The sequence below is a fragment of the Leptidea sinapis genome, chromosome 16, assembly GCF_905404315.1.
Source record: "Leptidea sinapis chromosome 16, ilLepSina1.1, whole genome shotgun sequence".
Lineage (NCBI taxonomy): Eukaryota > Metazoa > Arthropoda > Insecta > Lepidoptera > Pieridae > Leptidea > Leptidea sinapis.
Genome location: NC_066280.1, coordinates 14,197,887 through 14,218,365, shown reverse-complemented (window position 1 = coordinate 14,218,365; position 20,479 = coordinate 14,197,887). Strand labels below are relative to the sequence as shown.

Here is a 20,479-nt window from a genome sequence, read left to right as displayed (position 1 = left end):
CTCTGATAAGCCTTGTGTATAATATAAACTTCTTTCCTCATTTATCCTATTAAATGATATTAAACTGTAAATAAGTAGTATAAGTAATAAGTATTCCATTATATATTATTTTCTATCCTTTCCTGATCCTATCAAAAATTTCGTTAGTTATTTTCTATTTTTTTCTAAGTAAATAGGTTTCCTCCGTTTTTAAAAGAAATAAAGGAAAACTTGACAATGGCTCAATCGCTTAGCGCGCAGAGCCAATAAACCACGAAGAAGAAGAATATAGATAGGACTCGCAAAAAATGTGACTTTCTTTTAGCTATTAGCTCCTACCTATAGATAAGAAAAATTTTAAAATCATTTTAGTAGGTCCAGAGATTACCATTATTAGAAAGTATTTTACTTATTCGTCAACATTTCAATGTTTTTATATTATTTTGCTATTGGGAACGAGGACAAATCCCACAAATAAAAAATCATAAAAATCAGTCCAGCTGTTCTCCAGATATAAGTGTTGGAACAACTGTGTAACGTATGTAAATTGGAACTCCACGCCTCTTCCGTAGACGTTGCGCATCACGCCAAGCAGCAAATGCAGTTTCCACTTTAAAGCACTCGAAGCCAGTGGATCCATTAAACATGCAAATATACAAAAATCATTTAAATCTATTTCATAAAATGGAATTAAACCGTAAATACCATGTAGCTTAACATCGTGTCATGTTCCGTTATGTTCTCTTGCCGTCGAATTTGACAAAATGTCCCATCCCTGTCTAGCAAATGTAAAGATCTCACCAACTATGTCACCGATATACAGATTCATAGCCAAGGGACATCCGCCAGTGGTCTTCCATCGCTTGAGCCTGGCTGTATCATGCGAATACTTTGCAATGCATCACATGACATCACACGCTGTATAAAAGTAAAGTAACCTACCGATGTAATCTTATAAAAATAAAGCTTCTTTCTGTACGTTTCCCCCCCCCCCCCCCCCCCCCCCAAAAAAAAACCCTTTAAAACTATTGCAATACATACAATACATAAATTTGAATTAAGGATACAACAAATATTTGTCCAAATAATGAAGTGTAAAAGACAAAAATCACCTACTTTAAATACCAGATGCTATAAAAGCACTTACTATCAAATGTGCCGTAGAAATAACAATTTTTTGTAGCATTATTTAATATAAATATTTTCATTAAACATTAGTATGTATATTTGTAACTCCTGTCATTTTTGAGGAGCAAGCATGAATAGCTTGCAGATTGCAGATTTCTTTTCTACTTACTTCACACTTCTTTTATATTTTGTCAATTCACTTATTATTGTAAAGTTTCATCAAAATCTATTCTGTAGTTTTTGCGTTAAAGAAGTTCAAACATACATCCATACATCCAGACATACAAACTTTCACATTTATGATATTAGTAGGATTCCACCGGGTTTATTGTATTTTGAAGTGCCTAAACACCTAAAGTGACCTTCTTCACCCAGTCTCTATTGTATGTATTGCAAAATCGATTCGGATTCAATGCCTGAGACGCCTTCGGTGATAATAAATAAATGTTATAAACATGTAAATTTTACTGATATAGCTCTTTTGCTCCAAAATATGAAAGCATTGTTTAGAACTAAATCCTTTACCAAAGTGTTCATTTGCATTGAGATCTGCGCTGAATATAACATGTGCCTGACCCCGGGGGAACGGAGATGCCGACGTATTCATATTGTCTCTAATACATACTCCGCTCCGCAAAATATATCAGTGGCTACTCCGTCATCGAATATGTAATGTTAACATTTCGTCTGCATTCATTATACGTTTGGGATGTATTCATATATATTTATTTACGTTACAATACATTATTTAATATTCTCAAGTAAACAGAAATTTGTAATAGTATTTTCAATGTACCATCGATATACTGTTTTCTTCAACTAACCAACTCCAAAGAAGAAGGAGGTTCTCAATTCGTCGGTATGTTTTTTTTATGTTTGTACAGAACTTTCGACTGGGTGAACCGATTTTGATAATTCTTTTTAAAAGCTAGTAACTAAAAACTAATTTTTATTTGAAAGTTAGTGCTTCCTATATGGCTCCATTGCAGTTTAGATCTAATAAAAAAATATTAGTCGGTGTAAGCCAAGGAAGGTTTGTAGCTACATACATAGTTATAGGTGAGATATGCTTGAGACCCTCGCGCTACTTGAGGAGGCAAGGAGCGTAATTGTTTTGGAATAGTGTTTTTGAAGTCAGTAGTGTTTTTTGTTATTTTTTTTTAATTAAAGTCGTTTGATCATTATTGTTTTTTTGGTATATATTATTTATATAGTATTGATATGCTTACGACGTTTTTATTATTTGTTATAACTATAAGAAATTATTATACATATATAACGACTAGCTGAACCAACAGATGTTGTTCTGTGCATAATAAATAAAAATCTGTTTTTTTATGAATACGATCTATATTATGCATAGAACGTCATTGCTCCCTGTTGTTAACTATAATGAAATTGATTTACAGCAGAACTGTCAAACCGGGCGTCATTAAATTCTCTCATAGAAAAGATGTCCATACAAAACAAATATTGGAACTAAAAATCATTATGAGTCCCAAATCGAAATAAAAACTATCCTATCTCTCAAGTTGGACTAAACTGCACTCGATGAAGTAATCCCCATTAAAATCCGTTCATTAGTTTAGGAGTCCATCGCGGACAAACAACGTGTCACGTAATTTATATATATTAAGATATTCGATTATCGTTCATCGATAATTTACAGTATACAGTACGACATTTATTTATCTCTTCAATCTAAGCTGTTCCGCACATTAACAGGCCAACCCACGAATAAAGGCTGTTGTATCAACCGTTTAGTTTAATTAGAATTGTAATTACGTATTACGAAGCTAGATGTGTGTGTGTGTGTGTTTATTTTGATAATTAATTTCCTAGTAATGTTTATTGAGCATGTAGCTCTGTTTAAAGCTTCTATGTTGTGTTCTCTTTGTTTCTTTCTCTTATTATTTACATTTAAGTGTTTAAACAAAAATTGTATTTTAATTTATAATATATATCATGTATTCATTAACCTTATATCAACACATAATTCATATTGTAATTCGTAAACTTCTTCTAATATTATGTGTAGATACTGGATTATAATCAGAATAAGGATATATTAACATATTGTATTATGACACCACAGCATTTCAGATATTATTGAAACTCAAATAACGAAGTTTTCATTTCAGAAGTCATTCATATATTTCCTAGGATTTATCCCTGAGGCACGCCCATCCGTGTAACAGCTTCTGATAAACGTTCATTATAAATTACTATGTTTTGGGATCTATTAGCTAAGTATGAAGTAATAAGATCAAGTGATTTGCTTCTTATTCTATAAAAATTGAACTTACGGATAAGGGTAGAATGGTCTACGCAATCAAATGCTTTCGAAAGATCACAGAATATTCCTACAGATTCTGATCTCTTCCAAGATTTGCCGAATTAACGCTATACCGGCATCAGATTGCTTAGAATTTAAGATGTTGAGAAACGGTTTAAGAATTGACCAGACAGAAATGACCAGGAAACAAATTATAAAAATTATTCATATAACAATATTCTTTCAATCATAAAAATCTTATAATTTTAGTTATAGTTGTAATGCAGCGTATAAGTGCGATAACAAATTTTTAAAATTGACTCAGACTTAATCTTGCAATATCAGCCCAGCGGGCCTACCATCAACTCTTATTGCGATTCAATTGACAACCTAAAATGAATTGCTTTGCTATTTCGTACCACGACGTGATTAGAGCTATCTAATTTAGGTTGTCGTTAAATCCACTGATTAAATCGCAATGATGTCAATTGAATGTCAAAACTGATATCAACTGAATCGCAAACTGATTTAGTTCGTTCATTCATTCGTACCATGAGGTGTTATTTGAACCTAAATTGGATAGCTTATTTGTCAAAGTGACCGATTCGAAAATAGCTGCCACTTCCTTAGAGGAAAGTGAATCGTGTTGTTGATAACTTTTAAAAAATAGTAAAAACATAGAAAAGAAAAATTTTATTGACTAAAGATGAGATGAGAATACTTTATTGGACTTTTTGTAAAACAAAATACTGAAAATGAATACCAAAAATGAAAATACTAAAGACGAGGCAATAAGGGCCCGGGCCATAGCCTGTTCGCAAGAACGAATTAAAAAAAAATGTACTCTGTGGTCCTGTCAAATCAAATATCAATGGAGTTGCGTTCATTACTCGTTATTTTTACGAAAACACATAAGCAAACATTTTATTTGTAATTCAAAGAACTATATTTATTTATATTACTATTATTTAATAAGTATAAAAAAGGGTTTAATGGTTTATAATTTGACGCAATTGCGCAATTTTAAAATGTATTTTTAGTATTTTCTACGCAAAAAAAACCGCTAAAATCATATCATTTTAGGTTTCGAAACGCAATTTTAATTCGTTCATTCTTCATAAGCAATCCAAACGCCATTCAGTAAAACACACCATACATGCCCACATATGCACATACACAGGCACACACACACACACATAACTCACACACAAACACACACACAGGCACAAATCCAAATTCAAATATTTTTATTCAAAATAGGATGTGAAATCACTTATTGAAAGTCAAAAAAACTACCACCCATTCCAAAGTGAATGCCTCAGGCCTGAGAAGAATGGGCGCAACAAACTCAGCGGCCTTTTTTTTCATCAAAAATATGTTTTACAATTAAAGTAACATTTACAAAGTAACATTGTACAATTAAACTTATTATTTAATAGCCTGAGGGCGGTCGCTCCATTCCCAATCTGTGGTATCATTAAGAAAGTCATTTATGTTATAGTAACCTTTACCACACAAACGTTTTTTAACAATTCATTTGAATAACGTAACACCTTTGTTTTGAACATTTTCTGGGATCTTGTTGTAAAAGCATATACATCGCCCCACAAAAGACTTACTAACTCGACTTAGCCGAGTAGTAGGCATCATCAGTTTATGTCTGTTCCTGGTGTTAACATTATGGTTATGACAGTTTCTGGCAAATTCACTTATGTGCCTATGAACATACATTACATTATCAAGAATATATTGAGAAGCAACGGTCAAGATGTTAATTTCTTTGAATTTTGCTCTCAATGATTCCCTAGGACCTAGATTATAAATAGCGCGAATAGCCCTCTTCTGCAGCACAAATATTGTATTAATATCGGCAGCGTTGCCCCATAGCAATATACCATAGGACTATGGAAATAACTAAAGTATACTAGTCGCGCCGTATCTATGTCAGTTAATTGTCCAATTTTTTTAACCACGTATGCTGCAGAACTAAGTCTGTTCGCCAACCCTTCAATATGGGGGCCCCATTGTAATTTGGAATCTAGAGTTATGCCAAGAAATATAGCAGATTCCACCGGTTCTATCACCTCTCCATTTAACAAAACATTTGCATTTACATTTTTGACATTTGGTACGGTAAATTTAATGAATTTAGTTTTCTTGCTATTTAACAATAGGTTATTAGCGCTAAACCAGTACACGATGTCAGATAAAATATCGTTCACTTCGTCATACATAGTTTGGTTTCTTTTCACTTTGAAAATCAGTGAAGTGTCGTCCGCAAACAATACTACCTTATGTTTTTTCTCTATAAGATTAGGAAGATCATTTATATAGATAAGGAAGAGGAACGGTGCAAGAATAGACCCTTGTGGTACCCCCATACTGAGAGGAGTCCCAGGAGATCTCCTGCCATTCACGTCGACCCTCTGAATTCTATTGTTTAGATATGAAGTCAGAAGATCGAGCGCAGTTCCTTTTATGCCATAGTGGTATAGCTTCCTGACCAGCGTTGAATGTTGAACACAATCAAAAGCCTTAGATAAATCACAGAAGATGCCAAGTGCATTCTGCGATTCCTCCCAGGCATCAAAAATATTCTTGATCAGCTCAACACCTGCATCCGTTGTTGAACGTCCCCTAGTAAAGCCAAATTGTTTCAAATGAAGTAACTTATGAGAGTTAAAGTAAGTAAGCATTTGGCTTAAAATTATTTTTTCAAAAATTTTACTAAGGGTCGGCAAAACCGACACAGGGCGATAGTTGTTCGGGTCAGAAGAGCATCCCGACTTAAATATTGGTGTAATTTTACTATGTTTCAGAAGGTCAGGAAACACGCCACGATTAATACAATTATTAAATACTATTGCAAGATATGGTGCTATGACATCAATTATTGAACTTATTATTTTAACAGAAATGCCCCATATATCAGCAGTTTTTTTCATGTCTAGAGATTTAAAAGTTTTAATTATTTCTCCAGGGCTAACAAAACTAAAATTGAAACTTTGTTGACATCCTATAACATTTTCCAGAAGAAGTGACTCAGCAACACTGGTGGAGGAGACAAGAGTGTTCGTGGTAGAAACTGGAATCTCAGAAAAAAATTCTCAAAAGCAGTAGCAACTTCCTGCTGAGATTGAATTATTGTATTGTTTATTGATAGATTATATTCAATGTTGCGGTCTTTCAATCTTCCAGATTCCCAGTTAATAACATTCCAAGTCATCTTTATTTTATTTGGTGCATTTTTAATTATTTGTCTGATATGCATAGACTTTGCAATAGAACAAACACTTTTAAATAATTTAGAGTATTTTTTAACATACTCGAAAAAAGATGCATCATGATTATACAATGATCTCTCACTATACAGTTCATATAGCCTTTGTCTGCTCCTATGAATGTCAGCTGTTGCCCAATCATTAAATGACAGGAGACCACCTGATTTGACTGTCTTAGAAGTAAATATAGAAGCAAACTCTGTTTTAATTATTTTAAATAACATATCATACATTTCATTTGGATTAATATTATATTTGAGTAAATCCAAATTTGAGAGTTTAACTGACTCATTGCCTCTATATTTCTCCATTCGCCTATTATTCACAGGAACAAACGTAAACTTTTTAATTTTAATACTAGTATTTATTGACCTCAATCTTAAAAGAGGCTAACTGACCAAAGTGGTCTGAACTCAGTTTGTTAATTATTGCCTGAGAAATGGGTTTATAATTGGTAAATATGTTATCAATACAGCTTTTGGAGGTGCCAGTTACTCTAGTAGGCTCTAAGAAAATATTGGTTAAATCATATGATTTGAATAAAGATCTGAATCTAATAATGGTTGAGGATTTTTCTAATATATTAATATTAAAATCACCACACATGATATGTGGTACTACTTCTTAGACTCAGATAATTTTAATAAAACCTCCTCCAATACACTTTCAAATAATTCATATACTGCATCTGGGGGTCTGTATATACTAACAACAATGGCGCGCTCGAGCTCTGCACAGGCTATTTCAATTGTACGTTCAACAGAGAGGCCCACAATATCTTCTCGTTCTTTGAATTTAAATAATATACTTACAAGAATAAGAGAGCCGCCACGTGTAGCTTTTTCTCTGCTAAACGCACTTGCCACCTGATGACCACTGAAGTTAAAGATGAGCTCATATTTTCTGAGCCAGTGCTCTGTTAAACATAAAATATGTATATCTTTATGATTTAAAAATAACTCCAGTTCAAGTTCTTTACCTAATAATCCTTGCATGTTTTGGTGCATCAGGTTTGCAATTTCACAATTATTACTTATTCTAGTACTTGTTATATTACATTGTGTTTTTACACTGCTAGAGGAGTCCCCTATTGTCTTAATGTTTAATTTATGGAAAATATTCCAAAACTTTGCTTAAATTAGTACACTGCTCAATAGAAGCAGTGGTTATTAAATTATTACTCTGCTCAATAGAAGCGGAGTCCACAAAGTTATCACACTGCTCAATAGAAGCAGTGCTTATCGACTTACAACTAAACTGCTCAAAAGAAGCAAGGGTTGCCAAATAGTTGGCTGTGTTATAGTATAAATAATATGATAGCGATTTTGCTATCTGTTTTTTATAGAAATTAGATAGGTGTAACCTATCAGATGTGTGTCAAACCTTACATTTTTTATAATTAATTATGTTATTAATGTCTATTATCTGTATTTTATTAGATAATATATTATTATTACATGTCAAATAATGAGAATTAGACAATAGGGTTAACAAATTGTTTAAATTGTATCGTATTTTGTTTTCCTGTGGCAAATCAGGCATATATGGCAATGTGTACATTATAAGATTAGCTATTTTTAAGCTATTTAATTCACTGTATAGTTTTTGTACATTTTTTTTATTTAAATTATCTCTTCTCCTAATCATTACAATAATAGAAGTATTAGAGCAGTGAGTATCACTTAAAATTCTTTTAATAATTTGATAATAATTTACCCCTGGCATGCAAGTATTGGTTACTGACACATATTTACATAATCACACACAATCACATACTCATACACACACAGACACACACTCACGTACTCACACACATCCTGTTCGTATAATATGTTTATTTTGATAAATAGTATTTTTATTGACTTAAACAATAATTGTTTTTGGTACTGTTAATATTAATTGATATGGAAGAGCGTGGCCTTCTGGCACAGGTGTTCCTCACTTAATAGAAGGTCACATACACTATTATGTTTGTGCCATTTTTGTTACTGAAATAAATATTTTTCATTTTTTCATAGCATTGATAACGGACTGAATATTTTTCGTTCAAAATTACGATGATTATTATGAATTGAAACGTTCAACACGCACACTCGGTTCGTTACCTTGCCGGAAAAAGGCATTCTCTAGACAAATATTTCAATGATTTTCTTTGTGTGAGTAGACTTCCGGGACAAATAATTGATTTCGTCTTGTTTTAAAGGAAGTAGATATATATTACATTAATTTCTTATATAAGATTCTAACTGCCACTAGGCAGAAAACCAGGGATAGCCTTATGACATTATAATTTAGCAGATAATTATTATTCTATATTCCTTCCTCCTTTAGTGAGTTCCTTTTTTATCCTATACTTGGGGCAGGGTTTATTACCTCCAATAATTGCTTATGCTCAATAAGCACCAAGCGAAGAGACTAAAAGTAACGCAAACAAATATGGAAAAAAGCTTAAAGGAGACAAAATAACAAAAGAGGAAAGAAGGAGTGCTTTGGTCCCGCACAGCAAACAATAAGGACGAATGGAACAAGAATGGCCTCCCCATTCTTGTCCAGCAGTGGGATCATATATATAATATTGTAAATTAATTGATTACTGTTTTATATTGAAAAAGGCTTTAATAAATAATAAATAAATAAATAAAATTGATTGTGCCATTTGCAGCGGCCAAAGCATTGACACAAGGCGTCCATCTATAAAGTTCTAAAGAGGAAATTACAGATTGTTCTAGACATTGTCTAAAGCTGCTTATGATAACATCTATAACATATATGATGACAAAGAGGAAAGTATCATGCCATTATTTTTGCCTTTAACTAGACTCTTAACAAGAATAGAAAGACTCACTCTTTATGCCTTTAATTTAGTCTCGATGGAAAAGTATTCAGATATATTTGGATTGCCATGATATAAAGAAGCGGCTTGAAATTGCTTTCCTCCGACATGGTCTCAACACATGTATACAGCATACAGACATTAACACTCAAAGAGTGTTAATGTCTGTATGCTGTATGGTACTACGATACGAATTTATGGAACTAAACTTTTGTTCATGGGATTCCGAAAACCAACTGGTCGGATCCAGCTACTTTACAATCAGATAACGATAGTCTGCATCTAGCGAAATATGTCGCTTTCATCGAATATGGCACTGTAAGGTGTACTTGAGTAGGGCATTTTCAGTAAATCGTCGACCAGTACAGGAAGATAGTTGTATCAAGACCTAGTGAAAGTTCGCTATTTTATATTAAAATGAGATTTATTTATTTATTTTGAATTAGACCCTCAGTTGAGACTCAAATCTACGCATTAACCATTAGGAATATCTCATCTGTCGTATCACCGCTTAACAGTTGACAAGAGAAAATCTTTGTGCAGTATTCTCAAGACGATATGACGTGCTTTTTTAGGTGCCCGTACTTAAAAAAACAGCACGCACCCAGCTGTTCAATACCAGTGGGAGGCTCCTTTGCACAAGATGCCGGCTAGATTATGTGTACCACAATGGCGCCTATTTCTGCCGTGAGCAGTAATGTGTAAGCATTATTGTGTTTTGGTCTGAAGGGCGCGTGGCTATTGAAATTACTGGGCAAATGAGATTTAACATCTTATGTCTCAAGAAGACGAGCGCAATTGTAATGGGCAACACATATCAATTACCATCAGCTGAACCTCCTATCCGTCTCGTCAGTCTCGTATAATTTTTCATGTAGATATAAAATACTGCTTACATTAAAAGTTCTCCCCTGTAATTGGGTTAATGTAATGGTTTGTAGTAAAGTCATCCATAGAGTTGATATCTGATTGTCCATTTACATGCAAATGTGACTAGGCGACGGTGTAATCAATGTCCGTTAGCAATATTAATGACGTTAAGGGTTCAATTTGACATTCCGAACCCATTGCTTAGGCAGAATTGGTGCCAGTTATATGTATCGATTTTCTGTTAAGCTCGGTCAGGTGCCGAGAAACTTTAGAATTAGTTTTGAAGTTACTAATGACTAAGTGACTGATGGTCACAGATTAGTAACAGAAGGAATATTAGTGTTGTCTACATCATTATTTAAGCCGAAAGACGTTCACTGCAGGACAAAGCCTTCCTCCAAAGTTCGCCACGATAATCGCTCCTGCACTGCCCTCATCCAACCCATTAAGGCGATCTTGACCAGATCGTCGGTCCATCATGTGGGGGGTCTACCAACTTGTGGGGGTCTTCCGGTACGTGGTCGCCATTCCGTCGAGCTATGTGCCCTGCCCACTGCCACTTCAGGTTCGCAACCATCTGGGCTATGTCGGTTACTTTGTTTTTTTTTTATGGAATAGAAGGACAAACGAGCGTACAGGTCATCTGGTGTTAAGTGATCACCGCCGCCCTCAATCTCTTGCAACACCAGAGAAATCACAGGAGCGTTACCGGCCTTTAAGGAAGGAGTATGCGCTGTTCTCCTACGGATCTCATTTTTGATTCGATGTCGTTATCCACTTATTATAATAATAAATCACTAGCTTACCCGACAGACGTTGTTCTGTACATAATAAATAAAATACTGTTTTTTATTTAATTTGAAAATAATAATTCATAACATCAACAATAATTTCCTAAAATATGCTCCCTGTTGTTAAAATGAAATTGTTTCACAGCAGAACTATGAACAGTCCGTCAATAAATTATCTCATAGAAAATTTATCCATACAAAACAAATATTGGAAATAAAAATAATTATGGGTCCTAAGTCGAAATAAAAACTATTCTGTCTCTCCAGTTGGACCAAGCTACACTCCATGAAGTAATCCCCATTAAAATCCGTTCATTAGTTTAGAAGTTCACTGGGAACAAACATTAGTACCTACTCTGGATTTATATTTATTAAGATAAGAATAAGATAAGTGTCCTACACACTCATTTGTCTCCTTTTCCATAAGAAAAATAAGTATTTCTCTATAACTGTAAACAGAAAATACACAAATTGCGTTATCGTGAATAATCCGCAGCTATTTCAGTTAATTAATAACTAGTAGTATAGGGAAGCTTTATAAACTGATTCTTGCCTCACAGACCAAAATTTTGATTGTTGATGAGTAAAATATTCCAATAGAAATATATTGCAATAGCAATAATATATCGACTGAGACATGAAGAAATGTTTAAACATGCAACCTTAGGATAGTATAATTATCAAACATTGTCATAATAAAGCTGAAATTCGTATAGAAATAATACTAAAGATTTAATTATGTTATAAAACCCAAATTACTACTCAGTTGAATCCGTTTTGCGTGAAAGGTATTTTCTCATAACGGATCAAGAATTAGATGTATTTACGGTACTCGCAGTAATAAGTACATTACGATACAAGTCCGCAAAGTAGGTTGTTCCCGCACGAACGAAGCGAGGATAACCTACGTGCGCACGAGTATCGTATACTATTTTTCCTGTTAAGTTGCGGAAAGTTCGACAACCATTATTATTTTCAAACATTCCCGCACGGTCAGCTACATTCCCGCACGCTCGTGTCAACGTGTGGGAAAGTGGTACTTTGCGAACGTAAATGCATGCGCAAAATCGAACTTTGCGCATGTTAATAGGAAAACGTTATTTACTGTAAATGTATATAGTTTTCATGCTTCAACTGATCACAAAATTAATTAATAACGGCTGATAATCATAAAATGGAATGCAATTCCGTACTTGTAATTAAATTAATCCTTAGTTAAGCTGTTGTAATTGTTAATATGTGCTCCAAGCGAAACAATAAACAAAATCATAATTATACTCACAGACAAAAACAAAAGTTTTCAGCGCTTTTTATTTTGTGCGATTTAAGCTCCAATTAGCTTCAAATATCAGAAAGAATATTGATCACTACTTCCATGTGTCACTTAATAACTCAGGCCAGTGAGTTTCATAAACGACCTCCCAAGTCACCTGCTTCGGGAAATTACTCTCGATTAGAATCGATACCTCATCCAAACGACACTCCAATCGTCACCGAGAGATTAATCGCTCGGAAAACGATTCGATTGCTTTTATTACAAGATTTATTTCGAATCTGTATTCAATTCAAGTGATGCATAAATTGAATGAGTTTTTGTTTGTAAATGTTGGCCGAACTTGTTGAACTGCTTTAGTGGTTCGTTTTTGTTTCTATTCAGAAGTGGAAACGGGGAAAGTTGGCTCCAAGTCGGCCATCCGGTGCTGGGTCATCTTCCGTGCCCCTCACTACGCTCCGCTGCCTTCATTAAAGGTGGCCGGGTCGAAGGGGGTAGGGTGAATTCAGTGTTGCCTGTACTTGAAATTTGTGTTACCTGAAACCGGGAACTATATATTTATTATATCCTATTTAGCAACACTTTTCTTTTTTTAACATTAAAAATGTGATTGTCAATATGTTTTTTGTTAATATGATAGTCAGCATAGGCAGATAATTTCACAGCCCACATAATATGTTAATTGTTCTTATTTTAGTATTGCATGTTATTGTTTCTGTTTATTTTATTTTAAATGAAATTAAAATAACTTTTTCAATAAAGAAAAAGTATTTCAATGTTGAATTTTCTCTTTATTTAAGTAACAATAAAATTTTGTATTATGTAGTGCTAGTTGACTTTAAACTATTAATTATTAAAGTATTTATTTAATTAATAAAGCATATTTTTGTTAGTAGTATTTTAACAGAAGTGTGAAATACAATTTAGGTGATATAACAAGATAAAGAGGGTAATTCAGATTAACTTTTATTACTAATAAAATAAGTTATAATGAGACCATGAAAAGAAAAACATGGGTTAAACCATGAGTAGAATATCTTTATAAAAGCATTTGACAGAACACAAGACCGTTATTGTAGTTTAGCGTGCTACCGAATATATTTATATTGCAAATATTAGTAGTAGTATTCAACAACTAACAAACTAACTAACAATTACATTTTCCCTAAAAATTTATTGAAAGTATTTGGGATATTGAAATCGTACAGTTGGCAACTCAGAAGGCACTGGGCGCGTCCTGGTAATGGCGCGCTCGACGCTCCGTTAGTCCGCGTGTGGCGGCGCGGTGGCTTAGCGCTCCGCAGTTCCCGACCGACCGCCTCAGGTACTATCCAAGTATCCACATCGCGCCATCCTGTTGCGCACTGCACAATGTTTATGCTATGCAAACTCACCTCTTTTAAACTTCGCCTATAGTCTTTTTAATCTATGTGCATTTTTTCGCGCGCTTACTGCTATATTTTTAAATTATGGTGTTAATTATCTGTCCGCTATCTAGTCTTTGGCTGTAGTTTACAATTGCAAAAGAAATTATTGTGCTTCAATTTTCACTTATTTAAATGACAAATTATTTAAGAATTCTAAACATTTAAAAGTCCATACGAACTGATATTATTCAGCGCGATAATTGTATGTGTTAATTTGATAATATAAGTAAAACTCGATTACAGTTTCTCGTAGGAAGGAATGTTTACAAAACGATCGACCTAATTTCACTCAAACGTGACACCTTGGTTGAACCTGTGCTACACGAAGCGTTTGATATATTGTACATACATAATTTAATGCAGGTCCTTTCTTATATAAATAATTTATCTTGAATATTATGAGAGTTACAGCATGATTAATGACCGGCAAAGCTCCGTTTTCTTATTTTGCCATTCTTATTACGACGGTCTTTGTTTTCATAGCCATTGTGGCGTAATTTAGAAAGTGACGAATGAGGTGACAATATTATTGTCTCATTCAATAACATCCCTGCTAATATTATAAATGAGAATGTAAGTTTGTTTGTTACGCTTTACGCGGGAGTTACTGAACTGATTTTGATAAATTTGGTACAGCGATAGATTAGAGCTTGGGAAAGGACATAGGCTACATTTTATCACGAAAATTCCGCGGGATTTATTAAGAACTGAAATTTAATTGAAATTCGATGATTTAAAACTAAACCATTAGTAGGTTTAGTTTGCCATAGCAATACTTTGTCGAAATAAAATTCATATAATATGTTGGCAACGGGAGCGAAAACGGGAACCGGAACTGGAATAGGATATGTGATAATCTTCAATTCCAAACTTGCTTATAATTTTTTTAAATCCTTTATCTACGCGGACGAAGTCGCGGGCATCAGCTAGTAATCAATATAAAAATGAGGATTTATAAATATTAAAGCTGAACTTACAAAAGCTATTGAACTAGCATAAATTAAGGATTCATTATTATGAAAACATGAGGTGGCAAGACTGTTGGTAGTCGAAGTACTTAATATTTAGGCTGTTTCTTTAGATTTTTCATTCATAAAAGAACTATAAATATTTTTTCGCGAACGCTTAGTAAAATAATATTTAATATTAGATTAGAAATAAAAAGACGTGCTTCTCCTTTTTGAAAAAATCAATGTCGAAGCGGAATAAATTAGTTTTTCTAAAATACGCTATCATTATTTCGCTTATGTTTTTTTGGGTATAAATGATGATAAAAATATTCCAAAGTTTTCTAGAAAATTAATACCCAGGCGATAAAATAATGGATCTCTTTTTCGTACTTTACGCATCTACGTACCTTATTTTACTACTTAAGGCTGGGGACCAAGCCAATTGCCTTTAGTTGCCATAGTATTGGTGTACAATTAATAAATTTTCGTACAATTTTTATCTAGATTGATTGATTAGCATGGCTGCAACTGTAAAAGTAAGGGTTGTTTGGTGATTTTTTTCGTACTGTCTATAAAAAATGGTAATGTAAAGAAAAAATAAATTTTCTTCTCATATTCTGTAGATATTTAATTATTTTCTGTATAAATATCAACTTTATATAAATCGTCAGGAAATGGTTTCAATTACACGCTAATTTGGCGATTTCTTCATATAGGGGCCTTAAAGTTTATGAAAAATTTGAAGATTGCGCCTCATTACAATAGCAATTATTATGATCCAATTCAGGGCTATATTACTTTGTTGTATTAAGGAGTTCCGAAAAATAATTGCCTTCAATACCAGATTAGTCCAATAGTAGGTACCATTCTACTCCTTTTCTTTCAACTAACTTATTTCTACCCGTCACATACTTATCAAACAGAACCCCAATATAAATTATGATTTCTTCATTAGAACACTTTACGATGTTACTTGTTGTTTTCTAAATGATGAATTTTTCGTTAATTTACCATTAATAAATAGGCTTGTATATCCATAAAATTTATGATGAAAAGTTTAATATCATTAATGAATTATAATACATTTATTATACTTATTTTTAAGGCAGATTCATTTGTAACTATTTCATTTCAGATGCAAAAATAACTTCCAAAAAAAAATTTTTATAATATCAACTATCCAACAAATACAGCGCGATTCCTCTGTTTATGCTAAAGAGTATATTTAGGCTGCAGTGATGACTGCTATGACAGCTGTCAAATGATAGTTTCTCTTCGTATTCCCCTTTTTCGAAACTCCCTGAAAATCATAAAAAACGTAAAACCTGTCAATTGACTACCAACACAACCTTGCAATTATCGTCAAAGAATATTGATGATCTTACGGGCGTTCCCAATATTCAGTCTAACTCTTACTTGAGATAAAAATCGTAACTATCGTTGACTTTTCTGTCCCAATAATCTTATCGACGGTAACTCACCTTATCTGTACATGCTGTCTGTCAATGTGACAACGTATGGCTTACCAGCGATAGAAGTTTGTATGGAAATTTCCATTCACGCGTCCGATTATAAGGCGATAAGAATGACTTAATGGGTATATTGGGACAGCTTCAGATTATTGACAACTAATTACTGAAAGACGAAGGTAGTAATTATCTCTATCTGTAGATAGTATATTGGGAACAGCCGTTAGTAGATCTCAGGTCGTGGCTTCATTTAACAGTCATATCAAGATATATGAACTTTACGTTACTCGAATGGTTGGCTCATTGGAAGAGCGCTCGCACGGAACGCAAGAGGTCGCGGGTTTGACTCCCTTATCGATATAGTATAAATTTTGTTTTCAAATTTGATTTGTGTAATTAATTTCAGAAGCGAGGGTTATTACTTTAAAAATAGTAAATTGTTTAGATTTGAAAGAGCGACATCTCATGTCAATTTCCTAGCATGCAAATATTAGGCTTGAGCAGGATATCAACTGTAAAGTAGATGAAGATCCCGTAGATGGAGCCACAACCTTACAGTTGAACAAAGACATATCAAGATTTATGAACTTTAACGTCACTCGAATGGTTGGCTCAGTGGAAAAGTGCAGACACGGAACGCATCGTTCATAAATTTTGTTTTCAAATTTAATTTGTACAATTATTCTTTTCATAGGAAATTGTTTGACAAATAAAAATTTACCGTCGACAACTCGATCTCGATTTTTAATTGCTTTGCAATAAACTTGGATTCATTGTTAACGAACGGTACTTTATTCGTCGTTAATTTCAAGACAAACACTAATAATTGAATTAATGTAAAATAATTGCATTAAAATGAACGTGTTTTTATAGGTTTAGCAAACCAGTTACCGTCTAAAAAAACTAACTTTATTAATGTTATATCTAAGGCTTTACGTTAAAGTGGTTCAACATATTTGAGATCGTAATGAAGAAATTGTTTGTAAACCCTAGAATTACATTATCCATTCTGAACCAGGCCGGCTCACAATTAATTAAACCTTTATTAAAACAAACTTCATCCTCATTACCAAAAGTAAATGAAATAATATTTATTCAAAGCACAAAATGAACGTTAAATAAGTCTTTGTGATTAAATAATCGATGGTTAATGAATTATTATTGGAATGATTAATCAGGTTGAACACGTAAGTCTGTGTTCGTAACGTAAAAGAATTATTATTTCGTAACTTAATATTTTGGTTTATATTTTTGTTTTTATATTTCTCAATATTGTTGATTTAATTTTTATTTTCATTTAGTTATAGAACTTAATGAAATTTACCAGAGGAGGAGCACAGGATGCCGGCTAGATAATGGGCACCACAACGGCGCCTATTTCTGCCGTAAAGCAGTAACGTATAAACTTTAATGTGTTTCGGTCTGAAGGGCGCCGTATCTAGTGAAATTACTGAGTAGGGCGTATCAATTACCATTAGCTGAACGTCCTGCTCGTCTCGTCCCTTATTTTCATACAAAAATATAGATATGGAATTTAGATTTAGTTACTATAATTTAAAATGGACTGTGAATTTCGGGATGAGTTAAGGCGTGAACAAAAGGACTGATTTTAGGAGCAAGTGCACTAACCTGGAATATAACAGGGGTTGCAGATGGTATGCCGCTCCCTTCTCAAGGTATCATTACGAAAGTCATTTATGTTCTTGTAACGTTTAGCGTATAAATACCTTCAACAATGATTTTGAATTTTGTAACACATTTGTTTATTTACGTATTTATGGGAACATGTTGTAACACCCTAAACATCGTCCAGTTAAAGGCCTACCAAGTCGACTTAACCGAGTGTATAACATAACAGGTTTATGTTAGTTTCTTGTGTTAACATTATTTTATTCGCAGATTCTAGAAAATTTGCTGTGTATAGGCACAAACATTACATAATCGAGAATACATTGAGAGGCAACAGTAATTACTTTAAATTTTGCTCCTAATGATTCTTAGGACCAAGGTAGTATGATTCTTAGTATGAAGAGTTTGAACAATTTGTTATGCTTTTAATGTGATAACCCTCACTTCTGGGATTAATACACAAATAAAATTTGAAAACAAAATTTTATGAACCCCTAAATATATTTTATTTTATTTTATTGACAAATTTTTTTATTATGATTCAATATTGAAACAATATTTAAAGTGCTAAATTTTCGCAAAAACTATGATTCCCTCAACCCTAAACAGCTGTTTTTTTGAACTCTCTTTGACCTAAAACAGATATTAAACGTAGATGTGACAAAATATCAGATAATAGTAAAATGCTTACTATTCATTGCAGCTGTGAAGGAATTTGTGTTCACATTTTACCATGAAGACAAAGTTATTTTGTATGTGCATTTGCTTTAGCTGACATTGAAAATACTTCTAAATTTGTATTTACTGTAGTTATGTATTAACCAATAAAGATAGTTAATTCTAATCTAATTATGAAACTATGTTATGTTAGTATTTACTCTGATTTCCGCGAGTGTTACACATTTAAATAAAACACGTTTAAAAGATAAAAACAAGTGTAATTGTAACTGTGTTTTTACATTTTGTGTTTATTTAAATATGTTAGGTTGAAAAGATTGGCCTGTCCGCGTTAATACTCTTTGAATTGTGCTTTGAAACACGATATTTACTGCTCTGTGTGTGTGTAAATGTCTATTCTAAAGGCACCCTACACACTGCACCATTTTTAATTCAAATTAAATGAGTTCACATTTTTGATAAGTTATTAAGTAAGCAATTCAATGTAGAATTATTTGAAGTTTTCTTCGAGTTAAATTGAAAATAATTCCAAATTTGTAATTGTAGATTATGGGTACCACATCGGCACCTTTTTCTGCCGTGAAGCAAAAATGTGTAAGCATTATTATGGTTTGCTCTGTAGCTGTTGTTATTATTGGGCAAATGAGACTTGACACTTTAATTCAAACATGTATTAATAATAGGTACGTAGGTATTCCATTCCCGGACCGGGTCTTCTACCCGGACCGGGTATGGAATGGGGCAGTTATGTAGTTATAGCATAGTTCAGAAATGTAGATGCTCGCCCCCTATTACGTGGGAATTAAACATAGTGAAACGTGGCTGGAAAAAATACACCTCTAACCCTCCAGGAATACAGATGTGAAACTGTGTAATGTTATGTAATTTCTTATTTTGTTAGTCTTAGTAAAAAATTAATGAATAAATACATACACACAAGCCACATTTCATGTAGTGTGCATACTCCTTAATCATAGATTATTGTTTATGTTTAAGTCCATAGGTAGGTGACCTCATTCTGTATACAAACAAAGGCCTAAAAATGGCAGTCTCTTTAAAAGTTAGGGCTGTCGAAGAAAAGAAATTGAAAAAGAATATTTGTATTTCGTAGGGAAGTTTTTTTCTTTTTTTTTATTTATTTATTAAGACTTAAACATCACCATACTATTGCATATGACACCAAATAACGTACCATTGAAGGAATGTTATACCCTTTCTGGTTCACGTTGTATAAGTTTTATAACAAAACTATTTATTTTTCCGTAATAATTCAAAAGTTATTTCAGATTAAAAATTAATTTTTGAATCCAGTACCGAAGACACGCCGACAACTCTCGAACAAACCCGAGCGCGTGTGAGAAAAATAATAAATACTTACAGTGTTTTGATCTATTTACTTTTGTTGTCATTGTTAAATATTTTCTTTTATTATATTATTTTTTAACAGACTTACCTTAATTATTAATCTGCACTTAAACAGTAAAAAAACAAAGTGTTTACGGTTTATTACACCAAACACAGCGGAGGTACAAACCAACGTACTTATAAATGACCAGAGATTGGAGCTTGTGGACACTACGGTCTTCTTGGGTATCACGTTAGATAAAATCTTCAGTGGAGTCCACAAATTGCCCATCTAGTAGATAGACTCAGCTCTGCGGCATATGCAGTTAGAAAGATTAGAGAGTCCTCGAATGTGAAAGAAAAGAAAAATTTAAAGAAATAAATATTATGACTGTTCATTTATGAAATTTTAATAAACGTTCACAAAAATCGTCACCTTTTTGCTCTTAATAGTGATTTTCATTATTATAACACTAGAAATAAGGCATTGCTTGTAACTAATTCTAGTAGGCTTCATAAGATACATAATAGCTTTAAGGGTAAATGTATACA

General features: G+C 33.1%; 2 protein-coding genes across 2 annotated transcripts in view; both read left to right on the top strand.

Moving 5' to 3' along the window:
• The window catches only part of LOC126968638 (low molecular weight phosphotyrosine protein phosphatase-like), a gene marked incomplete at its 5' end in the record, with an annotated part of 35,857 nt that extends 18,683 nt beyond the window's left edge, over window positions 1-17,174 (top strand). The window contains one exon of the mRNA XM_050813656.1: window positions 17,150-17,174. Within this exon, the coding sequence (XP_050669613.1) occupies window positions 17,150-17,174 (25 nt within the window). The remainder of the gene's footprint in view (window positions 1-17,149) is intronic.
• The window catches only part of LOC126968643 (uncharacterized), a 74,264-nt gene continuing 67,430 nt past the window's right edge, over window positions 13,646-20,479 (top strand). The window contains exon 1 of the mRNA XM_050813664.1: window positions 13,646-13,754. The gene's annotated coding sequence lies outside the window, so the exon portion shown is untranslated. The remainder of the gene's footprint in view (window positions 13,755-20,479) is intronic.